The sequence below is a fragment of the Pan paniscus genome, chromosome X, assembly GCF_029289425.2.
Source record: "Pan paniscus chromosome X, NHGRI_mPanPan1-v2.0_pri, whole genome shotgun sequence".
NCBI lineage: Eukaryota > Metazoa > Chordata > Mammalia > Primates > Hominidae > Pan > Pan paniscus.
In genome coordinates, this window is record NC_073272.2 from 153,991,837 (window position 1) to 154,016,889 (window position 25,053).

A 25,053-nucleotide genomic window follows, 5' to 3' on the forward strand; every position below is an offset into this window, starting at 1 on the left:
TCCTCTAGTGCAGGAGGGGAGGGAGGGAGATCTGGCCCCCAGACACAGGAAGTCAGCAGCAGCTGCCCAAGGGGCCCTTTGGCCCTTGCCCTGCAAGGCAGCTACCAAGCAACCTGCTGGAACCTGGTCCGACTTGGTCCAAAGACCGGAGGCCACAGCAGAGGCCTCACTCTGGGGCCTTCTACACTTTCACCAGAGCTCAGGTCTCCCTCCAGGGGGCTCCCGTGAGCCTCGGGCAGGTCTCAGCCTTCCCGCTCAGGCTTCCTGAGAGGATGCCGGGACACAGTGAGACACCTAGTGGTTATTTCAAAAAAAGTCTTTTAATTGTTCAAAATAGCACAAAACGACATCGCACTATGGTAATATTGAGTCACAGGGGTTACTCTACAATAGTGAACGGTGTACTCTCCTCAGAAACAAATCAATAGGCGCGCGAGAGAAGGGATGGGGTAAAACAACAGGACCAGGTGAGTGGGCTCCAAGGTGACTAAACGTGACATTTTCCACAGCGAAATATACTATAATACAACAAACCAGAGGCCCTGGAGGACACAGGCTGCTGCGTCTCCAGGCAGAGGTCGGTAGGGGAGGGCTGGAAAGATTGGCTGCTCGGTTCAAATCCTTCTGACTTGCTGGCAAGCCTTGCTCCTCGACAGAAGTTTGGGGTGGGGGGCAGAAAACTCCAAGCAGATCCCCCAGCCTCGGAGCCTGGCCTGAGTTCCATGCTGCACAGCTGCTGCTGGCGGCCTGCTCCATTGCCCTAGCCTCCCTTGTGGGTGACACTACACAGTCACCCTCCCAAGCTGCCTCCAAGGACGCCTGGTTCCCCTCCATTCTCCACCCTTTCCATGACGATTTGGGGGAGGTGGAGCAGTGGCTGCGGAAAGCAGCAGCCCTGTTTGGGAGGCGGTGCCGGTGGTGCTCAGGGAGGGGGCATGGGGAGAGCTGGAAATCCAGGACAAGGAGGCCCCAGCCCTCCCTCAAGCTCCCCTAGGCTCGACCCTATAGATGCGGAGTGATCGCCCATGAGGAATGAGCTGTCCTTCCTTTGTTCCAGCGGCCTGAGGACAGGCAAAAGGGCAGAGGGCAGGGGCCAGCAACAGGAAGTTGGGCTGGGTGGCAAACAGCAGGCCCCTCGTGGCAGATTTCACACCTCTCCTGCCCTGGCTGGCCCCAGCTTTTCCTCCAGAAAGATCCCTGCCAAGAATTAGCCAAGAAGAAAAAAGTAAAAAAACAAAAACAAAACAAAACAAAACAAAAAAAAGAAGAGAAAAGAAAAAAGATTACACATTCTGTACACAGCTAACAACAACAAAAAAGGGACAAAACCCCACACGCTAAAATTACAATGAAAGTGTGAACTTCACCAATTTCAACCTAAAAAACACAACAAATGCAGCAGTTGGCAGTGTGGCCTGCAGGGAGGTCTGCACAGGCGCTGCCCAGGCCGCCGCGGGGCTCCTTGCCCCTTTTTTCTTTTTCCTTCTTTTCTTTTTTAAAATGGGAAAGAAGAGGGGGAGGGTAGAAGAGGTGGGAGCACAAAGGCCTCTGAGAAAATGTGTAAGCTTCCTGTGGGGTCACTGAGCAGGGTGGGCCAGGGGAGCCTGAGGAAGGGAAGTTAGGTGACTGGAAACACAAGGGGAAGAAAAGAAAACAGAACCAGACACCCAGGCCAGGGTGCCAGGAAAGCCACTCTGGGGAGGGCCAAGAGGGACGCCTTTCCTCCCCTCCATGCCCGCCCCCGACCTGGCCCTCAGGAACGCACAGCCTTGGGAGGGCGGAGCTGGCTGTCCTCAGCTCCGCCTTCCCTCCCCGCAAAAGTCTCTCCCCAGGGTGGGCGGCAGCGGGGAGCAAAGGAAGCGCGCTCCTCTCTCTGCTTTCCCATCTGCCTCTGCTTCCTCCCAACAGCAATGGTAAAATGTGCTTTCTTTAGATTATTTTAAAAACAGAGAGAAAGAGAAAGGGGAGAGGAGTGAACAGCGGCTCGCGAGGGTGAAGTGCGAATGCTGGGACGGGGTGGGAGGGGTGGGCCCTGGCGGGTGTTCCTGAAGCAGGGGGGTCTGGAGAAGAATCCAGGGGCTAGTCAGCTTCCTCTCACTGACCATCGGCCTTAGATTTCTTTGGAGCAGATTTCCTTGGAAGGCAGAAAAAGGAAAGAGAAAGTTAGTGTGGGCCCTGCACCACTGGAGGCCCTGCTGGTGCAGGGCCGGTTAGGGGCCCCCAGTCATTTGACAAGAGGCTGAACCCAGCTATTTCCACCCCTAGTCTCAGAAGGTTCCCGAGAGGGGCTTCCTGCTTACATTTCTGGAGAGGACATGGGCCGCTTGTTGGCCGGCTTGGTGCCAGAGCTGTCTTTACTGGTTTCTGGAAGGAACGGGAGAGATGCGTGAGCAGCACTGTGACAGAACAAGAGCAAGGAACACATGCGCCCTGCCCGCCTGCAGAGTCTCTTGGTGCCACATGGCATGACCCGCAGCTGGCAAGGGTGGGGCGCCTGCCCTATGGGTGGTCACCTTTTACGCCACTCCTTGGGACCAGAACACGACACCACTCACTCCCCTCTGGACGTAGGTTAGAAACCCACTCAGCTCAGCTCCCACCTCTCACTGCCCTCCCAGGTCAGAGCCCCAGGGGAGCTGGAGCAGGAGCATGACCTGACAGGAGGCAGGCCGGCCTCCATCCCTCACCTGCTGCACTCCAGGGACCTGGGACGTGCCGTTTTCGGGCCTGGAAACCTACACTTTCCCGCCAGCCCTCTCACTGCTTGTCCCCTCAAACATCCTGGGGTGGCGTCCCCTGCACCCCCAGGCCCGGAGCTGGGTCCCCTGCTCTACTCGATGGCCACCCCCGTGGGGGGCTGTGTGCGCGCTAAAGGAAGCAGGGAGACGCCGCACATGGGAAAAAATCTCAGATGGTGACAGTTCCTCCTGCTGCACCCGGCTTCCTGGGCCTTCCCTGTGCCTGAAGAGCCCCACGAAGGACACTCACCCTGCAGCCACCTCACTTGTGTGGCCGGGCCATAGCCCTTCTCATTGCGGGCGGCGATGCGGAAGATGATGGCGGGCTTGGTGGTGTAGTCGATGTGGGCGTTGGAAAGGCTGGAGGACTGCACCAGGCAGGAGGGGCTGGGCCCGCAGTACACCCGCATGAAGGCCAGCTGGGCCGGGGTGGAGCTCTTGAGCTCGCCCCCAGCCTGTGAGCTCTGGATGGCCAGGTACACGGAGTACTCGATAATCTTGCCGGAGGTCACAGAGGGTGGCTCCCAGGTGAGGTGAGCACCATCCGGACTCTAGAACCCAGGGGGTCAGAAGGTCAACAGAACAGGCTAGAAGCTTCCAGAACTGACTAATCATGGTTCCCATAAGCCATTTTCTAACACAGTAGAGATATTCCATGTGGTAGTTCAAGGAGCTTCAAAGAGATCTTCCCCCAAGTGGAAGGACTAAGACAAACTGGGACTCAAAACCTAGCTCTCCTATGCCCCCCCGGCCACCTCATGTGCTGAGGCAGGCAGGAACCAACCAGGGACAGACGGCCACCCCACAGCAAGACTCACTTTGCTGATTTTAATGGCACAAGGGGCCCCTGGGAAACCAGGCAGGCACGTCTTAAAGGCTGAGATTTCGCTGAAGGGCCCCCGGCCACAGGCATTGATTCCGGCAACACGAAACTTATAGGCTGTGCCTGGCTGCAGCTCCTGCTTCTTCAGCTGATTATAGTCAGGGACGGTGCCCAAATCATCCTAGGAAAAGAGGAGTGGCATGAACGCCACTGTGGAGAAGGCAGCTCTGGGCCACCCCAGAACACTGCAGGTCCATGGTAACTATGGGCCAGAGGGAAAAGAGGTCAGCGGTGGCTGGCCCCTCACGGCAAGGAGGGACGTGGCGAGGCTGACTGTGGCCAGGTACTGGCGGGAAGGAACCAAAGCTCTCCTTTTCTACTGCTTCAGGGGGGATTGGTCTCTGCCCACCTTCCTCAGGCTTCCTGGCTACTCAGCTTGGCCCAAAGATGGAGGAGTTTCCTGTAAGCCCCGCTCAGGGTGGTGGAGCCAAGACCCACCCACCTGAGGACATCAGCACCTGGGGACACTTACGTCTGATGGGACAGCATCATCTGGTGGCAGGAAATAGTGTGTCACCATTACGTTGGTGCCCTTAATGACTCCCACATCAAACCACTGGTTTTCCTTCTTCATGGGGGCTTTGCTGGGTGGGGGCGGCAGGTCTGGCTTCTGCAAGACAGAATCGGTGCGACGAGATCAGGCCCTCAGCACCTAGAGGCAGTGCTGCCCCCCAGGCCACGGACTCAGGAGCCCCAACACACCCGACTCACCACACCCAGGGACTCGATGCCATTGGCCACTTCGGTCAGGGTAGCTGCAGCCTGCAGCTTGGCTGGGCTGGCCACCACAACCGGCTGGGGGGCCACAAATGTGTTGGATGGAGCCAGGCCTAGGAAGAAAGAAGGTGTCAGCGGGAAAGACTCGGGAAACCTGGCTCCCAAGTGGGACCGAGCCTCCCGTCCTGCCCTCACCTCCCTGGGTGCCCCCACCACCCCAGCACCAATTCGCCCTCAGTCGCTTACTCTCAGTGGCCGTTGAGGGCAGCAGCGCCACAGTGCTGGGGACCGTGCCGGCCAGCTCATTGAGGCAATTGCTCTCAATGGCCGGGTCGTTGAGACTGTCGGCAGGGGCCAGGGCCTCAGTGGGGAGGTGGTGATGCTGCTGCTGGGCCTGGGCCTCCTGCAGCTGCTGCTGCTGCACCAGGGCAGCCAGCTCCTGCTGTGTCAGCACAATGGGTATGGTGGTGGCCTGGCCCTCCTGACCCTCGGCCGACAGGTGCCCCAGCTCCGCCTGAGTCACGGTTGCTGCTGCCTCGGAGGTGTCCATGGGCTCGCCGGTGCCTGCTCCAGGGTCGAGAGAAACACTACTTACTAGGTAGGCTGGCCAGAAGCAGGCAGCCCGGGCGGAGGCCCCCAAAGTCTGTCTTAGAGACCCCGTCCACCTCCTACCGTGCTCCACTGTAGGCTAAGCCCTGGCCGAGGGGCCCTGCCTGTTTCCCAGGCGCTAACCCCAGCCAGCCTGTTCTACACGGCAGTCTCTACTACTTGGCCTGCCTGGGGTCCCCTGCGCTCGTCCTCCCCATCACATCTGGCTCATGCCACCCTCGAGGGAAATGGGCTCCTCTTCCCAGGCTGTCTCCGCGGCCTATTGCTCCCTCGAGGGGCCTGGCTTCCCCAGGGTTGCACCGGCACTCACCCATGACGGCCTGCTGAGCGGCCTGGAGCACCGCCTGGATGGCCAGGGCCTGGGCTTCCTCTGTGGCTGCGGCCTGGGCAGCTGCTTCTGCAGCAGCCGTCACTGCCAGCTCCTCGGGGGTGAGCCCCGTTACCATGAGGGTGGTGGTGCCAGCTTGGGCCTCGGCCATTAGCTCTTGGGGAAGTGATAACTGGTCTACTTCGGACTGTGTGGGTGGGGGTGGCTGGACCACCACAGTGGCCACCACCGCAGAGCTGGCAGACTCCTGGCCCGAAGATGGCTCCCCTGTGCTGCTCAGATCCACGGCGGCCGGGAGCTCAGGGGTCTGGGAGGCTGACAGGACCTCGGCGGACTCCCCCATCAGGGCTGTGGAAGCCGACTGCAGAAGCTGCCGTGGCGGCAGCTGCTGGCGAGGACCTGGCGACACCTGGAGTTCCTCTGGGGGCTGCAGGATGTCAACAGCAGAGAAGGGCATGTCAGAAGTTTCTGTGTTGGCTATGGTCACTGTTATTTTGGCCGGGATGGGGACTTCAGTAGTCAGAGCCCTTGGGGCAGTCTCAGTCATTGATGAGATCTTCTAGAAAGGGAGAGAAGCCCCTGTCAGAGGGGAGGAGAGGGGCCAGAGCCAGGCAGCAGGGCTGAGAAGCCAGCCAGCCTTCACCTTTCCTTGTGGGCCTAAGTTTTCATTCTTGATGGGCCAGCTCCAGCCCATGTTAAATAGGGAGGGGACAGTGGTTCTCTGACCAGCGTGAGGACAAAGGCCCTTGAGACCCCCGGTCAGGTTTAACCCGTCCTCAGTCACCCTGGCCTGGACAAATGGGCACTCAGACCCCCGCCATGTCTTATACAGGCTGCGGTGAAGTGACACGCGATGAGAACCAGTCACAGAAATAAAAGCGCCCCAGAGATGCGGGGGACGGTGAGGCTCCTGCCTCCTGCCACAGCAGGCACCGAGGCTGCCCTTTTATGGTCCGGAAAAGGGACCAGGAGCGGCCCCATGCCTGGTACAAGAGCGACATCTGGCGTCTGAGTGTGGAACTGCACGGGCGTAGGCCGGGAAGGCGGGGAAGAACACGGCCCCCTGGGCTCTTACCGGCACAGAGGGGCCCGGGACCGGTGTGGACTGCGTCACGGTGGTCACAGCCCGCGTCAGTGTGGAGGACACGGTTGTCGTGATGGCACTGGAGCTGGTGATGTTCACGCTGTCACCCTGGGTGCTCTCCACCTCTCCCTGATCGCTGGCAGCAGGTGGGGGGTCTGTGGGGGCGACAGGCAGGCGGCTGCTCAGCAGGAGCCCCCCCGGCCTATACTTGGCTTGACCACCACAGGCTTCCTCTACCACCAAGGGGAGGGCCAGATAAGGCAGGACAGGCTCCTGGAGACCTCCGTCTGCTTCAGGTACAGCCAGGATGCCCCAGCTCTCCCCACTGGTAAATTGGGTGCCAAGGAGCCTGACTGGTGGACTCTGGACGGACCCCCGCCATCGTTGTCTTGGCCTTTCAGCCTGGGGGGCTGGGAGACCATGAAAGCCAGGCTGGCCACCTTCACTTACCTTGGTTTGAACTCATGTTGGAAGTGACAGTGGTGGCCGTGTGAGTGGTGCCCGTCTCGTGGGTCTCACAGGGGGGGTTGGAGCACACCCTCTGTGTTGGGAAAGGAGCCAGCAGCGCGGTGCCAGCCTGGGGGGTGACGCTGGGTGCCGCCGCCAACTCTAGGCCAGACTCCACAGTCCTGTGGGAAGAAGTGGCGTCGGGAAGCAGGGCACCCACGCTGACCGACATGGTGGTGCCAGTGGAAGTGGTCTGGTGTGTCTCACAGGGGCGACCAGCAGGGGGCTGCTGCCCACCCTCGGGCTGGCCCGTGCCCCCGTTTGAAGTGGCGGTGGTGGCCGTGTGGGTGGTGCCCGTCTCGTGGGTCTCGCATGGCGGGTTGGAGCACACCCTCTGGGCGCTGCCTGCATTCGAGGTAGTGGCGGTGTTGGTGGTGCCTGTCTCGTGGGTCTCACATGGTGGGTTGGAGCAGACTTGGGTCACGGTGGCCGAGGGGCACAGTAGTGCCTCCAGGGCTGTCACAGTCACTGTGGTGCTGGGCGAGCCACCCTGGAGGCTCTCGCACACAGGTGCCATGCGGGGCTCCCCAGCACCCACGCTGGAACGGGTCATGGCAGCGGTGTTGACCGCATGGCTGTGGCGCCCCGCGGGCAGGTCCTTGCTGCTTGGGCTGCTCAGCCTGACTTTGCTGCTCAGAGGGGCCAACTGCACAAAAGCAGGGCTGCGGCCCCCGGGCTCCCGTGCCATGCTCGGCCCAAGGAGTGGGCCGGCCGAGCACGGGGCCCCGGTGGCCATCACAGTCATGGTGGTGCTGGTCGCGCTGGTCTGGCGGGTTTGGCACTGGGGCTTAGAGCCCTGGGCTGCCTCCAGCGCCCCAGTGGCCACACTGATCCGGATCACGGCAGGGGTGCCAGCTGCACAGGCCCGACGGGCATCTCGCTGGTGGTTGGCGCCGACGCTCGACATGGCTGTAGTGGCAGTGTTGGTGGTGCCCGTCTCGTGGGTCTCGCAGGGTGGGTTTGAGCAGCCATGCTGCCCGGCCATGTTGGAGGTGGCGGTGGTGGCGGTGTTGGTGGTGCCCGTCTCGTGGGTCTCGCACGGCGGGTTCGAACAGACTCGGACCACGCTACCATTCTGCTGGCCCACAGTCGAGGTCACAAGAGAAGCAGCTGCCTCCTGTCTGTCACAGACGAACTGCACTTGGGTGGGCTGGGGGTGTCCCCCAAGGTTAGCCACAACAGTGGTGGTTGCCGTGTTGGTGGTGCCAGTCTCGTGGGTCTCACAGGGTGGGTTGGAGCACACCAAGGTGACAGTGCCAGGCTGCACATCACCCTGGCCCGAGTCGGCGATGGTAACTGTGGCGGTGGGCTGTTCCGTAGTCGGGGAGGCCAGAATGGACACAGGGAGGTCATGCACAGGCTGGGCCTCCACCCCACTAGGTGCCGTGATCAGAGTTACCTGGGTGGGCTGGGACACGGGCTGGGGAGACACACGAGGAAGAGAGTTAGTGCCGCAGCTGGCTGTCTGCCTGTCCCTCCCACTGTCCTGCACTGTCACCACACAGGCTGGGACCACTGACCACTTCTCAACGGCCCTGGCAGACGTAAGACCCACTCACCCCTGCCCCCAAGACACCGACTTGCTCAGAGGCCAGGGAAGAGGCACCACTTTGCCTCAAAGGCAACTGGGATGAGGAAGAGGCTGTGAGGACAGGGCAAGGAGAAGGCAGGAGGCTGGCTGAAGTCAAGTCCTTTGTCAGAGAATGGAAATCCCCCTCAATGCTCAAAGGCCAACAACAAACGTTTCACCATTTTCCTTAATATGTATGAACAGAACACTGCACACACATGCAGACGAGCTGCGGCGTCCTCTAGAACACTGCGAGAGGAAGAACCCGGTGTTCAAACACCAGGCATGGCCAAACCATGACAGCCAAACCACGGACTATGACACAGGGACCATGTGACACCAGGGAAAATGCCCCAGGTGAGGAAAGGCCTGCCATGGCTGCACCCGGCAGCAGCGCGACACCAGGAAGGAAAGGCCTGTGGACGGACGGCGTGAGCCTCACGTGCTTCCACTTGTGTGGGGTCCCTCGCCCACACGTGGCCTCAGGCCCTGCCCTACCTGCATGGTGATGGTCGGGGTTGTGAGCCCGCCTGCCGCTGTCAGCGTGGTCTGTGCGGCCGACACAGTGATGGCAGTGGGGTTGATCACCTGGCTTGAGAGGGTGGCAATGGTGCCCAAGGTGGTGATGGGCGTGGCCAGGGAAGCACTAGTGCTGTGGCCCCCCGCCCCGGCAAGGCTGGTGGAGACGGTGCCTGTCACTGTGCCTAGGGTCGTGACACCTGAAGGAAAGGAGGCAAGAGTTGGGCCAAGGCTGCTGCTGTCTCCTTCCCAGCAGCTCCTCCTGCACAGGCTGGGGCACTCTGGAGCTGCTTGCATAGAAGGCTCGGGAGAGAGGAGCTGCTGTGCCCCCCAGCTGTGCCATGGGGATTGAAGGCCAGCCCTGCTTCATTATAATCTAGGGGTGGCAGGGGACCTGGCCTACGGGTACACACCTGTGGTGCCTTTCACAACCAACGTGGTGACGGCTGGCTTGACGGCGGAGACGGTGACGGGTGTGACCAGGCGAACACCCCCCATGGGCACAGTGCGGAGGATGGTGCCTGGCTGTCCCGGGGCCCCCTTAAGCACCACCTGGAACACCAGAGGAAAGTGCCACCAACGTCACCACCAGGCTGGTAGATGCCACCGATGCTGCCCCTCCCAGGCCCGTCGGGAGGACCTGCGTGGTGTGCTGGGGTGGACTGCACTAGGACACTGGGCTGAGAGACGGCTGGGAGTGCCTCACCTGGGTCACTCCCTGCTGCCCGTGGCCAGTGGCAATTTTGGGGACAGCAGTGATGATTTTCGCAGGTGCTCCAGTTCCTGAAGTCATCACCTTGGTGGTGATGATGGTGATGGGGGACTTGATGCCAGGACTGCTGGTCACACCTGGATGGGAGAGTGGGGCCCAGGGGAGACAGGCTCTGTGAGGGCTGCCCCTGCTGCCCCTAGACTATAATGAACATCCACAAGTCACAGCCATAGCCCTGCCCATCTCCTCACTACCCTTAGACACAAAAGGCAGCAAGGAGAAGATAGAAAAGGGTAAACTAAACAGAAACACAGCACGCCTTATAACCCGGACTCCATTTCCCCTCCAGTGAGGACTTGCAGACACTCATATGTCGGGGGAGGCCCCTACCCGTGGCGCCCGCCTGGGTGATGATGGCCGACATGGGGATGGTTTTGATGATGGTGGTCGTGCCGGGCTTGGTGGTACTGGGGGAGACGCTGCTGATGCCCAGGATGGTGGGCTTGGTCCCCGCCCCACTGGCCTGCGTGGTAGTGATGATGGTGGTGGGCTTGCCATCTGCTGAGGTCACCAGCTTCAGGATTGTTCCCGCTGGCAGGGGCCCTTTGGTCTGAAAGGGGGAAGCAGGTGCATGAGCCGGCATCACTGCCAGGAAGGGAAGTGTGGTCTGGCTACTCTCCGCTGGCAGCCTTGGCGGCTCAGGGAATGTTCTGGAGGCTGTGGGCGAGGGGAGTGAGCAGCAGAACTTGCTGAGCCATGTGTGCTCATGGGATCTTCCATGGGCAGGGACATGAGTTCTTCCTGTGGCCTGGCACCCAGGCCCCCACTCTTGCGTATGTGCAAAGACTGAGAGCTCACCTGGATGATCTGAGTCACAGGACCCGTGGACGCCTGGCCTGTGACTGCTGAAGTCTGAACTGGTTTGGTCTGGACCACCGACATCACTTTGCCCAGATTGGAAATCTAAAAAGGAAGGGATGGAGCAAGGAGTGATCTGGAAACCAAACAAGGGCATGGCCTGGCTGAGACTCTCCTGGAGCTGGCCCAGGGCGGCCATTCACCACTGGCAGTGGCTGTAGCCTGGCAGCACCCATCACTCACCAGAGCACTGCCTCCTGGGACAGAGATGGGGCTCTTCACCAGGGTGATGGTCTTGGTGACCCCGCCCACAACTGTGGTCACCACCTGGGCTTGCTGGGCCACTGTCACAGTGCCTGACTTGTGCACTGTGATGATAGGGCGGGTAGACGTGTTGGTGGCGGAGGAAACCGATGTCCCCACCTGGGCGGCTGCAGTCTTCAGCATGCGAGTGGCAGGGTTGCTCACCTGGAGGAGGCAGAGACGAGTGACAGGCCAGGCAAAGAAAGAGATGGGGAAACCACCCAAGATGTCCACGGTGGGCCCATAGCTCCTGCCTCAACACTCACCTTCCTCCTCCTCCTGCTCCCAAGCCCAAGAACAGCTTGGTTCCCCCTTCCTTTAACAGGCAAGGGAGGAGGCTAAGCCTGCAGCTCTCACCTGAGGCCATGACGCCCTTAATGGAGACAGCTTATTCTGCAGCCCACGGTCCAACGGCTAACTCTAAAGCCCGGAGGGAATGACTATGCTTGTTTGACCACAGTGACAAGCCCCGGAAGACGCTCACCATGACTGGCGAGGAGGCCACCTTCACAGTGGCTGGGAGGGTGGTAGTGCCAGGTGTCACAGCCATGGTCTTCACGATGGTGGTACCCGCTGGGACACTCAGCACCGTGGGTGCCGAGGAAGGGGGGATCTTCTGGGTGGCAGCGGCCGCAGCGGCCAGCGCGGCCATCCCACTCATCTGTGGGCTACTGCCAATCACCTGCAGCAGGCACGGGCATGTGAGGCCAGGTCACGGGTGCCACCCACCTCCCTGCTTGGTGGACCTCACCGGAATCTGCCCAGGGGCTGCCCTGCTCTTGGGAGCCTCATCCCGCCAGCATGGCTCAGCTTTCTCTACTGCCAGACCCCGCTCTCCTGGCCCCAGACACAGAGGGCTCCCACCACCCACCATGCACGGCAACCCCCGTGGCAAGAGGCAGCTGGGAGCTCTGGATCCTTTCTAAAGACCAGAGTCAGGTCCAGTTGATTCTCATGGGCCTGTGGCAAGCCCAGCTGGCTAGATCCTCCTCTCAGGCTGCAGGACAAGAAAGTCCACGTGGCAAATGCTCTTAGGATCAGGCAGCAGGTTAGGCCTTCTAGGCATTAACCTATTAATTCCCACCATGACCTCGCAGGAGCCTTCTCCCCATCTGCACGTTCCAGGAGGGAAAGGTGTGGGGTGCGTGGTACCAGAGCCCGAGAGGGACGTGAACCCCTCAGTACACTTGCAACTTAATCCACTGGATCAACAGGAAATCCCACCCGCCCCAGTGACCACTCCTCACCGTTCCCTGGGCACTCTGTGTTGGCACAACCATCCGCACTCCGGCGGGAAGGGAGGTCACGGTGACAGGGGCTTTCCCAGCCTGGCTGGCAGGTCGCATGGTGACCAATGGAGTTCCTGTTGTAGCCTGAGGACCGGTCACTTTGAGAACAGCAGGGACACCTGATGAGAGAAGGGGCCAGCCGTCAGCCATCACCTTCTGCACGATGTCCCCAGCCCCTTTGCAGGCAGCCCTGAGCCACTTCTGTTGGCCTGCTTGTGTGGGAGTCTGGCTCTTCTCTGTGCCCTGAGGGTGACCATTTCCACAGGTGGGGCCAGGCTTTAGCATCCCCCTACAACCCTTGGAGACAAGCCCAAAGCTCCCGGCTGCTGGCCTGCTGTCTAGGCTGCCGTCTCGCAGCCCCTACTTGGCCACTGCCTCTCCCCGGAGACTAGCCCCCTACTTTCAAACGTCCCTGGTCCCCTGGCTCACCTTGAGTCCTGGCTGCGGTGGGCACAGAAATGGAGCTGCCAGGCACCGTTGGCAAGACCTGGATGGTGGTGGTGGTCGGGGGTGCGGGGGCAGCCTGGGGCAGGAGCGTGATGCCTACTTGGGTCAGCGGCTGCACAGCAGGTGCGGCTGCTGCTGGGGCAGGGCTCTTGGGAGGGTTGGCAGGCACAGATGGGACCGGATTGGGTGTAGGGGAGGTGGCAGTAGCAGCCGTGGCAGGAATGTCATATTTCTGGAGCTGGAGAAGGTAGCTGTCGGCTGTTGCCACTGCCCCCCAGCTCACCTCCAGGGAGTTGGTGTTGGCGCGTACCAGTTGTACTCGGGCTGGGGGTGGTGGCTTTTCTGTGGGAGAACGCAGTTGGTGAGAAGGGGCGGGAGGCTATGGGAGGAGGGGAGTCGGCTGGGCCGGGCCTACCTGTCTCTAGGTACCAGAGGTCCTTGCAGCAGACCTGGTTGTTCCAGGCCTTGCGGTAGCCGTCACGCCCACTCCAAATGTACAGGCGGGTGTTGATGGCGACTGCGCAGTGGCCAGCCCGAGCACGGGGGATGTTGTCCTCCAGTGTATCCATCAGGATGGTCTCCCAGGCCATGGTATCTGGGGGAGGGCAGACAAGGGAGGTCAGCAAGGAGGATGGAGGAAACCCGCCACCCCTGGTTGCCCTTGGTTCTTTTGTTGTCAAGGATGGGAATTAAAATCAAGAAGTTATTGGATTATTACATTAAAAACAACAAAACAAAGAAACCCTTTGTGGCAAAAAGCAACACAAAAAATAAAATTACAAACCACCAACGGCCAACTAAGAAAACCATGAGAAACAGAGTCAGAGGTTTACCTCCTTGCCCGTTAAAGAACACTACAACTCACAGAAAGAGACGGCAATGGGAAAGCGGTTTAGGGAAAACGTGATAGAACGATCTTAAGAAAAAACACACACTCTCACGCAAAAGAAATCTAAACTTCAACCATCGGCGCCTGGCATTTTTATTTTCGGGCCCGCAGCAGCTGGGGCTCAAGGTGAGCCGGAGGGGGAGCTTCGGCCACCCATCAGGCTTGGCAAAGAGTGGCCTGACCATTCCGTGAGGGCACCACCGGAGGCGCCTACGTGGGCACAGCCTCTGTGCAGGGCAGTTCAGCCGCATTGGACAGCAACCCTACTTCTAGGTTTTCACCCCTAGGATACACTTGCACACGGGTGGAGACGGTGCAAGGATACTCACGGAGCGGCGCCTGTACAAGTTACAGCAGCACAACCGCAACTCGAAGGAGGCTGCTGCGGGGCAGGGACGTGGAGTGATCTCCAAGATACGGCGGATGAGAAAGGCCAGGTGTGGCACTGCATGCGCCAGGCTGCCACTGTTTGTTTTTAAAGGGACCTATGGCTAATGCTCAGATATGAAGAGCCCCTGCAGGGTGGACGGGAAACCACCCACATGGCTGCCTCTGAGAAGCAGAACCGGGAGGAGGGAAGGAGGCCCTGCACCGTAGAGGCTTTTGCACTTTTGGATGTTGGGCCATTTGGATGGAGAGCTCATTCAAAAAACTCAGAGGCGGAACATTGCTTCAGAGAGCTCTGCCCACTGGATCCTTCCAGTGGATTCCAAAGGGAGCCGGGGGCCCAGCTTGCTCCCCGCACACCCCACACAGCTCTTAGGCTGAGAAGGGCCAGCCTCCTGCAGCCTCCCACAGGCCACTCGGAGCCCGAGGAGGCCATACCCAGGTTGAGACAAGCCAGCGTGTTGGTACACTTCCACTCCTTCTCGTGTGTGGCCACTTTGACGTCATCCATGACGAGAGGCACCCAGCCACCAAACACGTACATTCTGGGAGTGAGGAGGGAAGAGTGGGAAAGGATTGTAGAGTTGGTGCCAAGCTAGAGGCCACCTCTGCTACCCCAGTTCTAGAGCTCAGTCCTCTGGCTCTCCCCAGGAGAGTCCCCAAGGATGCGTGAAGCCTCCTGACGTGGCCCTCTCCTGCCTGGTGGCTCAGCCCTCAGGAGAACTGTGTCACCTCTACCACATAAAAGTGCCGTTCAGCTCATCTAAAGCTCACCTTCATGTCCGCAGTTTCTAGGTTCCCTTTAGGACCTGGACATCCACAAAGACACCCAGGTGCTTGCACAGAGGACCTAGAACACTCTGCACCTGATGGGGCGGAGCCTCACAGGCCCGGGGAGGGTCTCAGACTCAGCTTGTGTGTGGCCCTCTCCCCCCTGAATCTGTCTTTCCTTGGTCCCCCAGGGTCGTAATGGAAAAACAGGGCTGCCAAATGCCAGCCCAGCCAGAAAGAGGCATCCTCAGGCCTTAGGGTCTGACAGGACAAAACTGAGTGAGAGCCCTTCGGGGGAGGGGCCACGCCAGTCTAGAGAAGAGAGACGCAGGTGAGCAGCCACTTACTTATTTCCGATGGTGGTTGCCGAGTGGAGACTGCGAGGAAGAGGCGCCACTCCGCTGAGACTGGGCTTATTCCACGTCAGGGTGTCTGCAGAGAGACGGAGGGGAAAGGGTTACACAAGCTAGACTGCACACAGGTCGTTCCCTGGATTCAAGCTAGCTCAGGAAGGTAGGATCTGTCTCAGTGAGAGAATTCCATCCCTGGCTTCCCTATAGCCTACGGCAGGCCCTCTGACTGTTGTCATGGTAGCTAGATTCCTGTGTTACCCAGGCGGTTTTGACCAGGCTAGCAATAGCGCTCCTTCAGGTACATCCTGAGCACCTGCCCTGAGCCAGGACTGCACTCTGTGCTGGGGGAGGAGTGGTGGGCACACCCCGAACTCTCCATGAAATACGTTCACCGCCATAACCACCTTAGGCTACAGACATTTTGGCAAACTGTTGGAAAATTCTCTCACGGGAAACTGCTTCTTTGGAGTGCCGACTCTGATCTATAGGACAACATCGCCATCTCCTCTCTCCCAGCTGAAGAGGCCTCCGGAGATCCACAGTTAGTAATCTTTCCCAACCACTCCTGATACCACCACCTGGTGACCGGCCCAAGCAGTCCCCGAAGGCCTCACGGTTTACCGGCATCCAGTGGTACCACAGCAGTCAGACCAGGATGCAGCACTCCACACAGTCTGACCACTGACGAGTCAAGAGGGACTAATGCTACCCGGATCCAGAGAATTCCATTCTAGAAAGCCTTAATGTCTTATTCTCTTATAAGCCCGCAGACCAATTCAGCCCACTCAGCCAGCACAGGGCAGAGATAACAGCCCCAAACCTAGGGACGATCCAGGGTTCCCCACCCTGGCCCACCATGACAAGAGGAAAGCACGAAGTGGCATGCTCCAGCTCCCTAAGAGCCCCACCTCACCATACAACAGCGCCACCCACGGGGCCAGCCAAGAGGCAGACCCGCTTTGTCCCATGGCTGCTGGGGTGCTACCACCCTGCTCACCAATATCTAGGGTCCACAGGTCCCCCAGCCTGCAGCCACTCATCCCGCCGTAGATCACCAGCTTGGACTTCTTATTGTCTTTTTCGGTGTAGACCACGGCAGTATGTGACTCCCGGGGTGGTGGTAGGACCCCGTAAGTGATGGGAATGTCCCAGGCTACCACTCCGGAGCCTGGCCGTAATTCCAGGATATATAAGTCATTCAGGTACCTGACGAGGAAAGATCAGTTACGGCAAGTCTCGACTCCTCACGCCAGAGGCTTCGCTGGATGGCTATCAGTGAGTGGCAGCCTCCCCAGAACACAAAGGGGCTAGGGCTGTGGGAGCTCTGAAGTTCTTCTGCCCTAGCTCTTGAGGAAGGGGCTGCCAGAAGCTCCCTAGGATGAGTCCAACTAGAACAGGGGACACAGGGTGGGTGAGGCTGCACAGCAGCCCCGAGTCCAGACCCAGCAGCAGGCCCCCGCCATGCACACAAAGCTGGGTATTATATGAGGGCTCCGCAGAGCAAGAGGGGGCGCTGGCTTGGGACTACCTCCAGACAGAGAGTCCTTGGCCACGGGCCTTGGAAAATACCCATCAGGAAACTTGTAGGCAGCGGAGGCCAAGAAGGAACGCGAGCAGCTCTAAGCCGACTCCGAGAGCTGGGCCAGCCCAAGGCAAAGTGGCTTCCACCTCCAGCTTGGCCCTCCACCCACGAGGCCTGCTCAGGGTCAGTAGCGATTTTGGAGCCCGAAAGCTCCTGAGAGGGCATCCGGTGCCGCTCTCTCATTTACAACCCAGCACGAGAAAGGGACCCGGCCACGGGGCTCTGCTGCGCACATTCTTTAGGACACCATGGAGCCCTGTGCATGTGAGAGCACACCCACCCGGGGGGTTCCAGAGAAAAGGACCAAGCCTCACCTTGGAATGTTGTTCTTTGGGTCCTCGCTATCATTGGCCAGACCCCCAAACAGGTAGCATTTGTTGCCCACAAGGGAGAAGCTGTGCCCGAGTCGAGGACACGGAGGGGGCCCGTTTTTGGGCGTCTTTGCTTTGAGTCTCTTCCACTCCCACCGGCTCGCCTGCAAAATCAAGACCTGGAGACTGAACCGTGGGATGAGAAGGCCACCACTAGGGGCCCAGGGCAACTTGTGGTGGAGGAGGAAATGGCCGGGGGTGAGCGAGGTGCCTTGCTGGAGCAAGAAGGTCCTGGGTGTTGGTCCTTGCTGCCTTCTTCTGAGGTGGGCCAAGTTCAGAGCGGCCTTGGCAGACTCTCAAGCGTCCCTTCCACCTCCCGCTTGCCTCAACCCTGAAGCCACTACCGTCAGGTCACATGGGGCCAAGGAGGCAGAGTGAGAACCTGGGGCTGCTTTACCTGGAGTTCATAGAGGTCATTGCTGTATTTCCCATACTCCACCATCCCACCAAACACCAGGAGGCGAGTCCCGTCACACACGAAGCCATAGGCTGCACACCCAGGGGGAATGTCCCCCCTCACGGCTGGGATGAACCACTGGTTGGTTGCTGGGGAACAGAAGGAGGCAGAAGTCAGAACACCCGGGAGCCCCCATTCCTCTCATTCCCCAAATGTGCCAGCCGTCAAGCTTGGTGAGAGGGGCTGAGCCAGCACCATCCCTGCGGGCGCTCTAGCAACTCCAGCTGCGCTACCTGGGCCATCTTCCAAACCCCTCGACTTCAGGCCAGTGCAAAAGAGCCTGTGACCACCCTGCTTCTCGCCAAGGTCATCTTAATGAGCGGGAAGTTACTGTGCAAGATCCCTCATCAGCTACTGGGAATCTAGCCACTGCCTTCCTTCCCTAGCACTCAGTGATCAGACATGAATTTCTCCCCAAAATACCCTCTTGGTGGGCCTGTGCTCCTCCTCCCTGGAGCCCACATTTTTGTCCCTTCATCACAGGGTCAGGACAGCCAGAGCCCAGAGCAGCACTTTCAAGTGGCCAAAACAGTGACCGCTGCAGGCTACGAAGAGCCACGGGGATGAGACCCGGCCTCTGCTCTGACCTCCCGGACTTCCTCTGGTCTCCTAGGTGATGGTCCACCAGCATCCCTCCCTGCCCCTGCTGCCACACCTATAGTACTCCAGAACATTCTTGCAAGCCAGAGGCAGCAGTCTCAGCAGAGCTGTGACAGAAGCTTCTCAAAAGCTCATGAGGGTGAGGCGACCACCAAGAAAGAGGGAAATCAGACCTTAGGCACTGCTTTGCTTCCACAGGATGGCACAGCCAGCCTTCAGCTGGGACCAGGCCCCTCCCTCATGTCCTCAAACTCGACTCCCCTCACACCTGGCAGGCCAGGGCTTCCCCGAAAAACTCCTCCTATGAGGGGTCCCTCAGAGGATTCGCCACACTCTTTCCAGAAACCCCAAACTGGGGGCCAGGTGCAACCCCGACTCCGTGCCTCTGAGCTGGCCTGGGTGAGATCTCGGCAAGCAGATGGCAGAAGGAACTGAGGCCCCTCCACATGACTCAAGACGCAAGATGGGTCCCCCAGGACGTGACAGGGCATGGGGGGATTCCTGTGGGGTGGGAAGGCTTCCACACAGGGATGCTGTGATATTGTGATATAATACAGACTATTCAGTTTGATGGCCAAAAGTGTTGTGAGACCATAGAAGAGGAAAAACAGTGTTTTTTTTCCATATTCAGGTGTGCACCCAGGGCCAGGCGGCTGACCATGGTCGGGAATGCATGCCCCACTGCACTCTGGTCCCACCCAGTCTCACGCTGTCACCCCCAGGGCTCAATGCGGAACCGTGTGCAAGGCTAGCCCTTATCCAAAGCACAACTCCCAGCCTGGGTAGCACAGGGAGACCCCGTCTCTACAAATAATTTTAAAACACCGGCTCAGTGTGGTGGCATACACTTGTGGTCCTAGCTACTCAGGAGGCTGAGGCAGGAGGACTGCCTGACCCTCAGAGTTTGAGGCTGCAGTGAGCTGAGACCGCACCACTGCATCCCGGCCTGGGCAACAGAGCAAGACCTAACCTCAAAACAAACAAACAAAAAAACCAGAAAACCCCCCACAGCACAACTGTACCACCACCGCTCCTCCTGAGGCGAGAGCACCCCCACCCCGCTCTCCAGCACCCACTCTGCGGGTAGGCTTCAAGCAGGCTGACAGTCTCTGCAGCCATTCAGCTGAGTCACTGGGCCTCGGACATGCCGAGCACTAGAGCTCCCCTGCCATTTCCCTAAAGCAGAGGGACAACACCTGTGCCGCCCGCATGTGCAAGCTCGGATCCTGGCCCTCTGCCTCTTTCTCATTCCCAGTGCAAAAACCACCCCAGAAAAGCAAGAGCTGCCAAGGCCAACAGCCTTGCGCACTGGAGAGCCGTCTTGACCAATCCCTGGAGGGAGCTCCATGCAAGCTACCAGGGTGAACGCATAACGAGACCTAAGGCTGCCTGGGCCAACTGCTCTCGGTAGGTAAAGGGGCAGAGCCCAGGAGGGCAAGCAACACCTGAGGTCACAGCGTAAAACAGAGACAGAGACAAGAGCCCCATCACTGACTTGAAGCAACCGATCTGTGCCTTCCCTAGGGTCCCATGTCCAGGCAGCCACCCTCACTCCCCTGAGCACCCTCGTGGTCAAAGCCCACAGCTATGGGGCTGCGGGTCAGAGTTTGGGACAAAGCTAAATGGCACATGGGGTCAGTGGGCAGCTTTCCTATCACACGCTGATCAGTGAGCCGGTGGGCCAGGCCAGAAGCGCCCTGTGATATCTTTGGGGATCCCACTCACCAGATCCTTCTACAGGACCCAAGAGGTGCTGATCTCATTCTAGAACACTCCAGGCAGGGCAGGGGCCCTCCCCACCCCCGTCAAGAGAGGTCTGTCAGGGAGCACAGCTCCTGGTGTGACGACAAACCTGCGGCTCCTCATCTCACCCACGAGTCCTGGTTCCGCCCCCTGAAAGCACACGAGCAAGCTCTCCTCCCTTCTCCCAGCTTTTCAATGTGACAGCTGCTCTCAGTCACCCCTGAATCATCTGGGGGGTGTCATGTAACCCAATCCTTGGGCCCCTCATCCTGGAAATGCTGGCTCTCAGCTGGGAGGGGAAGGTGGGGAAAGGACCCTGCACTAGATGAAGACCACTCCAGCTCCCCTCTCCTGAGCAAGGCTGTGCCCCGGCCTCTCTGTGTTTCATCAGCTCCCCCAACCACTTCATGCTCTGCAAGCTCCATCCCTGATTGCCACTGTCCCATCACCACCTAGAGACTGGTGCCCATGCAGTGAGGTGGCCGGTCAAGTTCAACGAGCTGCCTTCCTCTCTGTTCTACCTGTCACATTAGAGCATTTCCTGTGTGGCATACGACGTGCTGGGAGGCACAGAGGACACCGATCTTGTGCTCATACTCCCAATGGGGTAGGAAGGCTGCATGCCCCCCTCCCACGATGAGACAAACACCCTAGAAGAGCTCTGACCAAGCCGGGCCCTTGGGAGCACAGAGCAGTGCGACTGCTGGAGAGGGGAGGACAGGAGTGGAAAGGGCTTCTCAGAAGAGGTGACGTTTCAGCCAGGCCTTGAAGGGTGAACAGGATTTCCCGACAAATGAAACTAGCAGGGCCAATCAGGAAGTGACTGCAAGAGTCTAGTAAGAGGAGAGGAGGGCTTGGTGTGGAAGGGGACACATTTGATGCCTGCCCAACGCAATGAACAATTAGATACAGGGACAGAGGAGAGAATGGAGGCATTTCAAAGGTGATGGGCCCCAAAGACAGGTGGCAGAACGGCCTCTATGAAGGTTTGCACTCCCGCCCAACTCCGCCACCAGCTGGGAGGGCGACCCTGGACCTGTCACTTCCCCTCTTGGACCCCAATTTCCTCATCTGCAGAAACAAGGAAGTAGTTCCACTAGGTATTTTCCAAGGCTCCCTCCAGCTCCAAGAACCTATGGACATTACAGAGCCACCGTAGCCAAAGCTCTCGCTCCCCCACCCCCCACACCTGGCAGCACTCTGAATCCTTTGGCTTGCCACATGGAACTAAAATTCCCTAAGGACAAGCACAGTAGCTACCCTAAGAGCTCTCAAAGCACACACCCCCTGAAGCTTTCTTATCCTAGCAACGGGAACCCCTTCCAGATCAGCTCTCTCCAAAGGTACAAGGCTTTTTGAGGACTGATCCCGCAGAAGTGCAAGGGGCACAGGCGTGAGAATATGCCCTGATCTCATCCCAAACACAACAAAAGAAGACAAGACAAAGGTGACGAGGCCGGGCTGGCGGGAGGGGGCAGAAACCCCGGTGAGGAAGAGGGTGTCAGGTCTGCCAGCTGCTCTCTTGTCTGAGGAATTGCCGATGACAGTTTCCAAACTGCTACCCTGGAGGATCCCAGAGCTTCATTTTAAGCAGCCCTTTGGAAGGCAGGCTACCCCTCTAATGCACAACCTGTCTTTGCAGACTGGTAATGAATTCATGCCAAAGTGGTCAATTCATTTTAATAAACTAATGAATATGCAGAGGCCCCAGGAAGCCAAGGCAGCAGTGGTGGTGGACTCTGGAGCCGACTGTAATTAGGCCCCTGCCCTACTTTCTAAAATTGCATTTCCCTGCCAGGGAGCCTGCTCCAGGCCTTATGAGAAGAAAGTCGGTCCACAGAGTGGAGAAGGTGCTGCTCATGGTGACGGTGCCTCTATAAACAGCCCCACCACTGGAGAAGCCTTAGCTTACTGAGCTAATTCCTGCTACTGCAGCTGCCTGGGCTGGCGCAGGGCACCACCAACCACCAAGCGCCCCCGCCCGGGGGCTGCTGAGAAAGGCCCTGCTCCCTGGAGGCAACAGGTGCTGAGAGACCTGGAACGAAAAACGGTCACGGACAACCCACCAGCCTTTCAAAGTCAACGTGGTAGGTGGCGATAATCTCCGAGATGTGGAGAAACCAGCACTTTCTGCCTTGGGGGGTGGGGAAGGAAGCGGCACCCAAGAGCCCAGCTCCAGCCTTCCCAACTCCCTAAACCAACTTTCTCCCTCCAGGCAGCTCCACCTTCCCACCCCCAGAGCATCGAGGCACTGGAGCTCAGTCAAAGAACAGCAGCCTCTCACCGCTCAGGACACAAAGCCCACTCAGCGAGGGTTTGTCTGCAGGGCCACCACCGAGGCCAGGGGATCGCCAGAGCCCCCAGGAGAGAACGGCCGCGGAGCAAGGGGTTAGTGCTGGGAGCCGTGCCTGCCACTCAGGACTAGGGCATCCCAAGGCCCTCCCCCAGCCGCCTGCAGGGGGCTTTTCCCTCACCCAGACTCTTTCAGCTCTTGCATGGGACCGAACTCACCCTGACCCTGCCTTCTGGGCAAGGCCGGGGTCCTGTGGGCCAACGGGCAGTCAGTAGGCAACTTGGGAACTGACCCTTGTGCTAGGGGCACAAAACGGGCCAAGTAGCCACCAAGAAAAAGGATGTCACAAAGCTGTCGTGGACAGCAGCAGGCTTTCTGCCCTAGAGACTAGGCAAGGCTACTAGGCAGAAGCAACAACAAACGGCCCCCACGAAGGCCGTGGTGCATCAGCCATACCTGAAGAGAGAGGTTCCTCCCCTTCCCAACTAACGGGCTTTGGGTTTTGCAGGGAGGCAGAAGAGCGGGTGGGGTAACCCCCTGGATCCGCAGAAGCGGGGAGACACACGACTACGCAGGCCGCTGAGGGGTAAATGGAATTCAGCTTGTAAACCAGAAGGCACCAGATTAGGAGAAGGGGCGACTTGGAAAGAAATGCTGCAGAAGTAAATGTGGAAAGGGAGAGGCAGCCCTGCCGCCGGCCCGTCCTAGGGGTCCCCAAGGCTCCGGCATTACCCGGGTCGGCGGATGTTAAACTCTGCGTCCTAAGAGCGCTTCCCTTCCCTCCCTTTTTCGAGAGACAGAGAACGAATCTGTAATCTAGAAATGGTCATTTCTCCAGAATGGGCACTCGAGATGAGGGAGAGCTGAGCAGGCGCAGGAGAAGGAAGGGAGGGAGGGAGGGAGGGACGGAGGGGAGTTCTGCCTGCGCCAAGGGGACACATCCGCCCGCCCCAGCCCCAGCCCCAGCCCGCTGGGTAACGGTGTGGGTCTGAAGTCACCACCGCTGGCGACAGCCCCTCTCCCTCACCAGTCGGACTAGGGGCTTTCTTTTAACTAACGAAAACCAATCCTCAAACACGGGAGAGACAAGGGAACGGGGAGAAGATCAGAGAAAAGCACTGAAGCCCGGCACAGCAAAGGGGAGGGGCAAGCCGATCAGTGGGGAGGGAGGGGGAGGAGGGGGGAAGGGGGAGGGGGACGGGGAGAGGGGAGAAGGACGGGTAAGGGAGGAGGGGAGAGAGAGAGGGAAGGGTAGAGGGTGAGGGAGGAGATGGAGGGAGGGAGGAGAGGGAGGGAGCAGATGGAGGGAGGGAGGAAAGAGGAGGGAGAGGGAGGAGATGGAGGGAGGGAAAGAGCCGAAGACCCAGCGGGCTTTGCACTCACCCGTGTTGTACACGTGCAGTTCGTCCACTATTCCCTCGTTGCCGCCGCCAAACACCACGATGAGCTCCTTGATGGCCACGGCGCGGTGGCCGTGGCGGGGCCGTGGCACCGGACCCGACCAGCCCACCACTCGCTTCCAGCGGGGCTGCAGAAGCACCGCTGGCAAGTTGGCGGGCGACACGGCCGAAGCCATAGTTCCGGGAAAGGGTGCGGTGGGGAGAAGTCAACAAGCGGGAAGGGAGCCCCTCAATTCCTTTCACACACCCCCTTTCGTCTAAGGCAGCTCTCACGGAGAAGCGGTTTCTCACACAGCGGTAGACGACTCCATGGAGGCCGCCATCTTAACTGCCCTCCTTCCCTTTGGCTTTTCCCTTTCTTCTCGCTCACCCCGTCTCCGCAAGAGCCGCCCGAAACTGTCGAGCGCCTAGGCTCAAGAAGCTGGAGGCCGCTGAGTCCCGTCGCCCCGACTACTTGTCCGGGCGCTCCCGCTTACAAGCTCGGGCGGGAGGCCCTGGGAGCCGCCATCTTGAGCCGCCTCTCTCTCCTCCCTTCCTCAGTCGTAGCCCTCCCCCGCCGGAAATGGCGGAGCCCCGGCCCGGTTCCCACACCCCCAAGTCCCCAGCACTGGCCGGCTTCCGGGGCGGGTGGAAAGGAGCCACAAGCGCCGCGGTCGTCGCAGCCCCGCCGGCGCTCAGACCACAATTGTGGGAGCCGCCATCTTGAGACCGTCCCGCTTCCCCGCCCAGCGCCTTAGTGCAGCCGCCGCTCCCGAAACAGCCTCGACACACCTAACGAATGGAGGCGGGCCGGAGGCCGGTGGAACCAGCTCGAGCTCTCGAGGGCCGTTTGGGGGCTCGCGCCGTACGGCTTGTGAAGTCTTGCGCCTCTCCCCTTAGTCCGCCTCTGCTGCTCAGGCTGCGCCTGCCGCCGTGGGAGCCGCCATCTTGAGACTAGCTCCCCGTTCCCCCCTATTCTCTTCCTCCTGGGTCAGTTCTTCCACTGCACACCAAACTCAAGGCGGTGTCCGATCCTCACTTCCCGCCTTATGACTCCTTCCCACAGGAGCCGCTTCAAAGAGCTAGAGTTAGGCCCCGAAGCGGCAACTGTACGGCAGAAGAAGCAGTAACGGCAGGGCGCTCATGCCTCCTCCCTGGGAGCCGCCATCTTGTGTAAAGAAGTAACAACTAAACATGGCGGCAGCGGCGCCGGCGGTCGGGCGAGGAGGCGGAGCCGGGTGACGTCACCGCTTACCCCCACTCGCCCTCGCACCGCTTCGCCCCTGGGCCCAAGCCTCTTAAAGGACCCCTGCGCTGCCTCGCGGCGGGGGTGGGGGTCGGCGCGGCCGCGCGCTGGGCTAAAGCTCGAGCCGCGCTCAGGTCAGGTGCAGGCGCAGGCGCGCCCCGCCCCACGGCCCCCCCACCGGGCGAGCCTCCACGCCTCCGCCCTGGGAGCCGCCATCTTGCCACTTCCCCTCGCCCGGCCGTCCGCGGGCGTCAATAGCGACTTTCAGCACAAAACAAAGATGGCGGCGGCGGCATCTCGGAAATGCCCGGATGAGACTGCTAACCCCTCCGACGCGCTCGGCCCCGCCCCCCTTGGGAACGGTCTCTCGGGTTGCTGAAGGGACGCACGCCCGAGGAACTGCCTTTAACCAGCAGTG

General features: G+C 59.7%; 1 protein-coding gene and 1 long non-coding RNA gene across 10 annotated transcripts; one reads left to right on the plus strand and one right to left on the minus strand.

Moving 5' to 3' along the window:
• Window positions 1-301: 301 nt before the first annotated feature.
• HCFC1 (host cell factor C1) lies at window positions 302-24,870 on the minus strand. 9 transcript variants are annotated; one of them, XM_063601533.1, is made up of 26 exons: window positions 23,394-24,870; window positions 17,315-17,463; window positions 16,861-17,021; window positions 15,962-16,170; window positions 14,959-15,043; window positions 14,279-14,385; window positions 12,980-13,159; window positions 12,547-12,906; window positions 12,076-12,236; window positions 11,313-11,510; window positions 10,769-10,993; window positions 10,526-10,630; window positions 10,058-10,277; window positions 9,662-9,804; window positions 9,369-9,507; window positions 8,935-9,155; window positions 6,810-8,286; window positions 6,351-6,514; window positions 5,258-5,702; window positions 4,585-4,902; window positions 4,333-4,451; window positions 4,094-4,231; window positions 3,557-3,742; window positions 2,989-3,289; window positions 2,301-2,364; window positions 302-1,197 (listed from the first exon to the last, which is right to left on the minus strand). In XM_063601533.1, exons 1-26 carry the CDS (start codon window positions 23,584-23,586, stop codon window positions 981-983), a joined length of 6,285 nt encoding a protein of 2,094 aa, XP_063457603.1. In that variant the 5' UTR covers window positions 23,587-24,870; the 3' UTR covers window positions 302-980. The 9 variants fall into 9 exon arrangements, with proteins under 9 accessions (XP_063457603.1, XP_003804870.1, XP_034806350.1 ...); XM_003804822.7 differs by having other exon boundaries at window positions 302-2,134; XM_034950459.3 differs by having other exon boundaries at window positions 4,324-4,451.
• LOC134729766 (uncharacterized) lies at window positions 21,432-23,132 on the plus strand. Its single transcript, XR_010111188.1, has 3 exons — window positions 21,432-21,804; window positions 21,933-22,105; window positions 22,519-23,132. It is a non-coding gene; the product is annotated as an uncharacterized LOC134729766 (long non-coding RNA).
• Window positions 24,871-25,053: the final 183 nt, after the last annotated feature.

Excerpts from the sequence above, each read along its gene's own strand:
- HCFC1 (XM_034950458.3), bottom strand. The coding sequence starts at position 23,586 with ATGGCTTCGGCCGTGTCGCCCGCCAACTTGCCAGCGGTGCTTCTGCAG. Across the intron at positions 17,022-17,314 it reads ATGACCTCTATGAACTCCAG|GCGAGCCGGTGGGAGTGGAA; the intron begins GTAAAGCAGCCC and ends TTGATTTTGCAG. Across the intron at positions 2,365-2,988 it reads ACAAGTGAGGTGGCTGCAGG|AAACCAGTAAAGACAGCTCT; the intron begins GTGAGTGTCCTT and ends CGTTCCTTCCAG.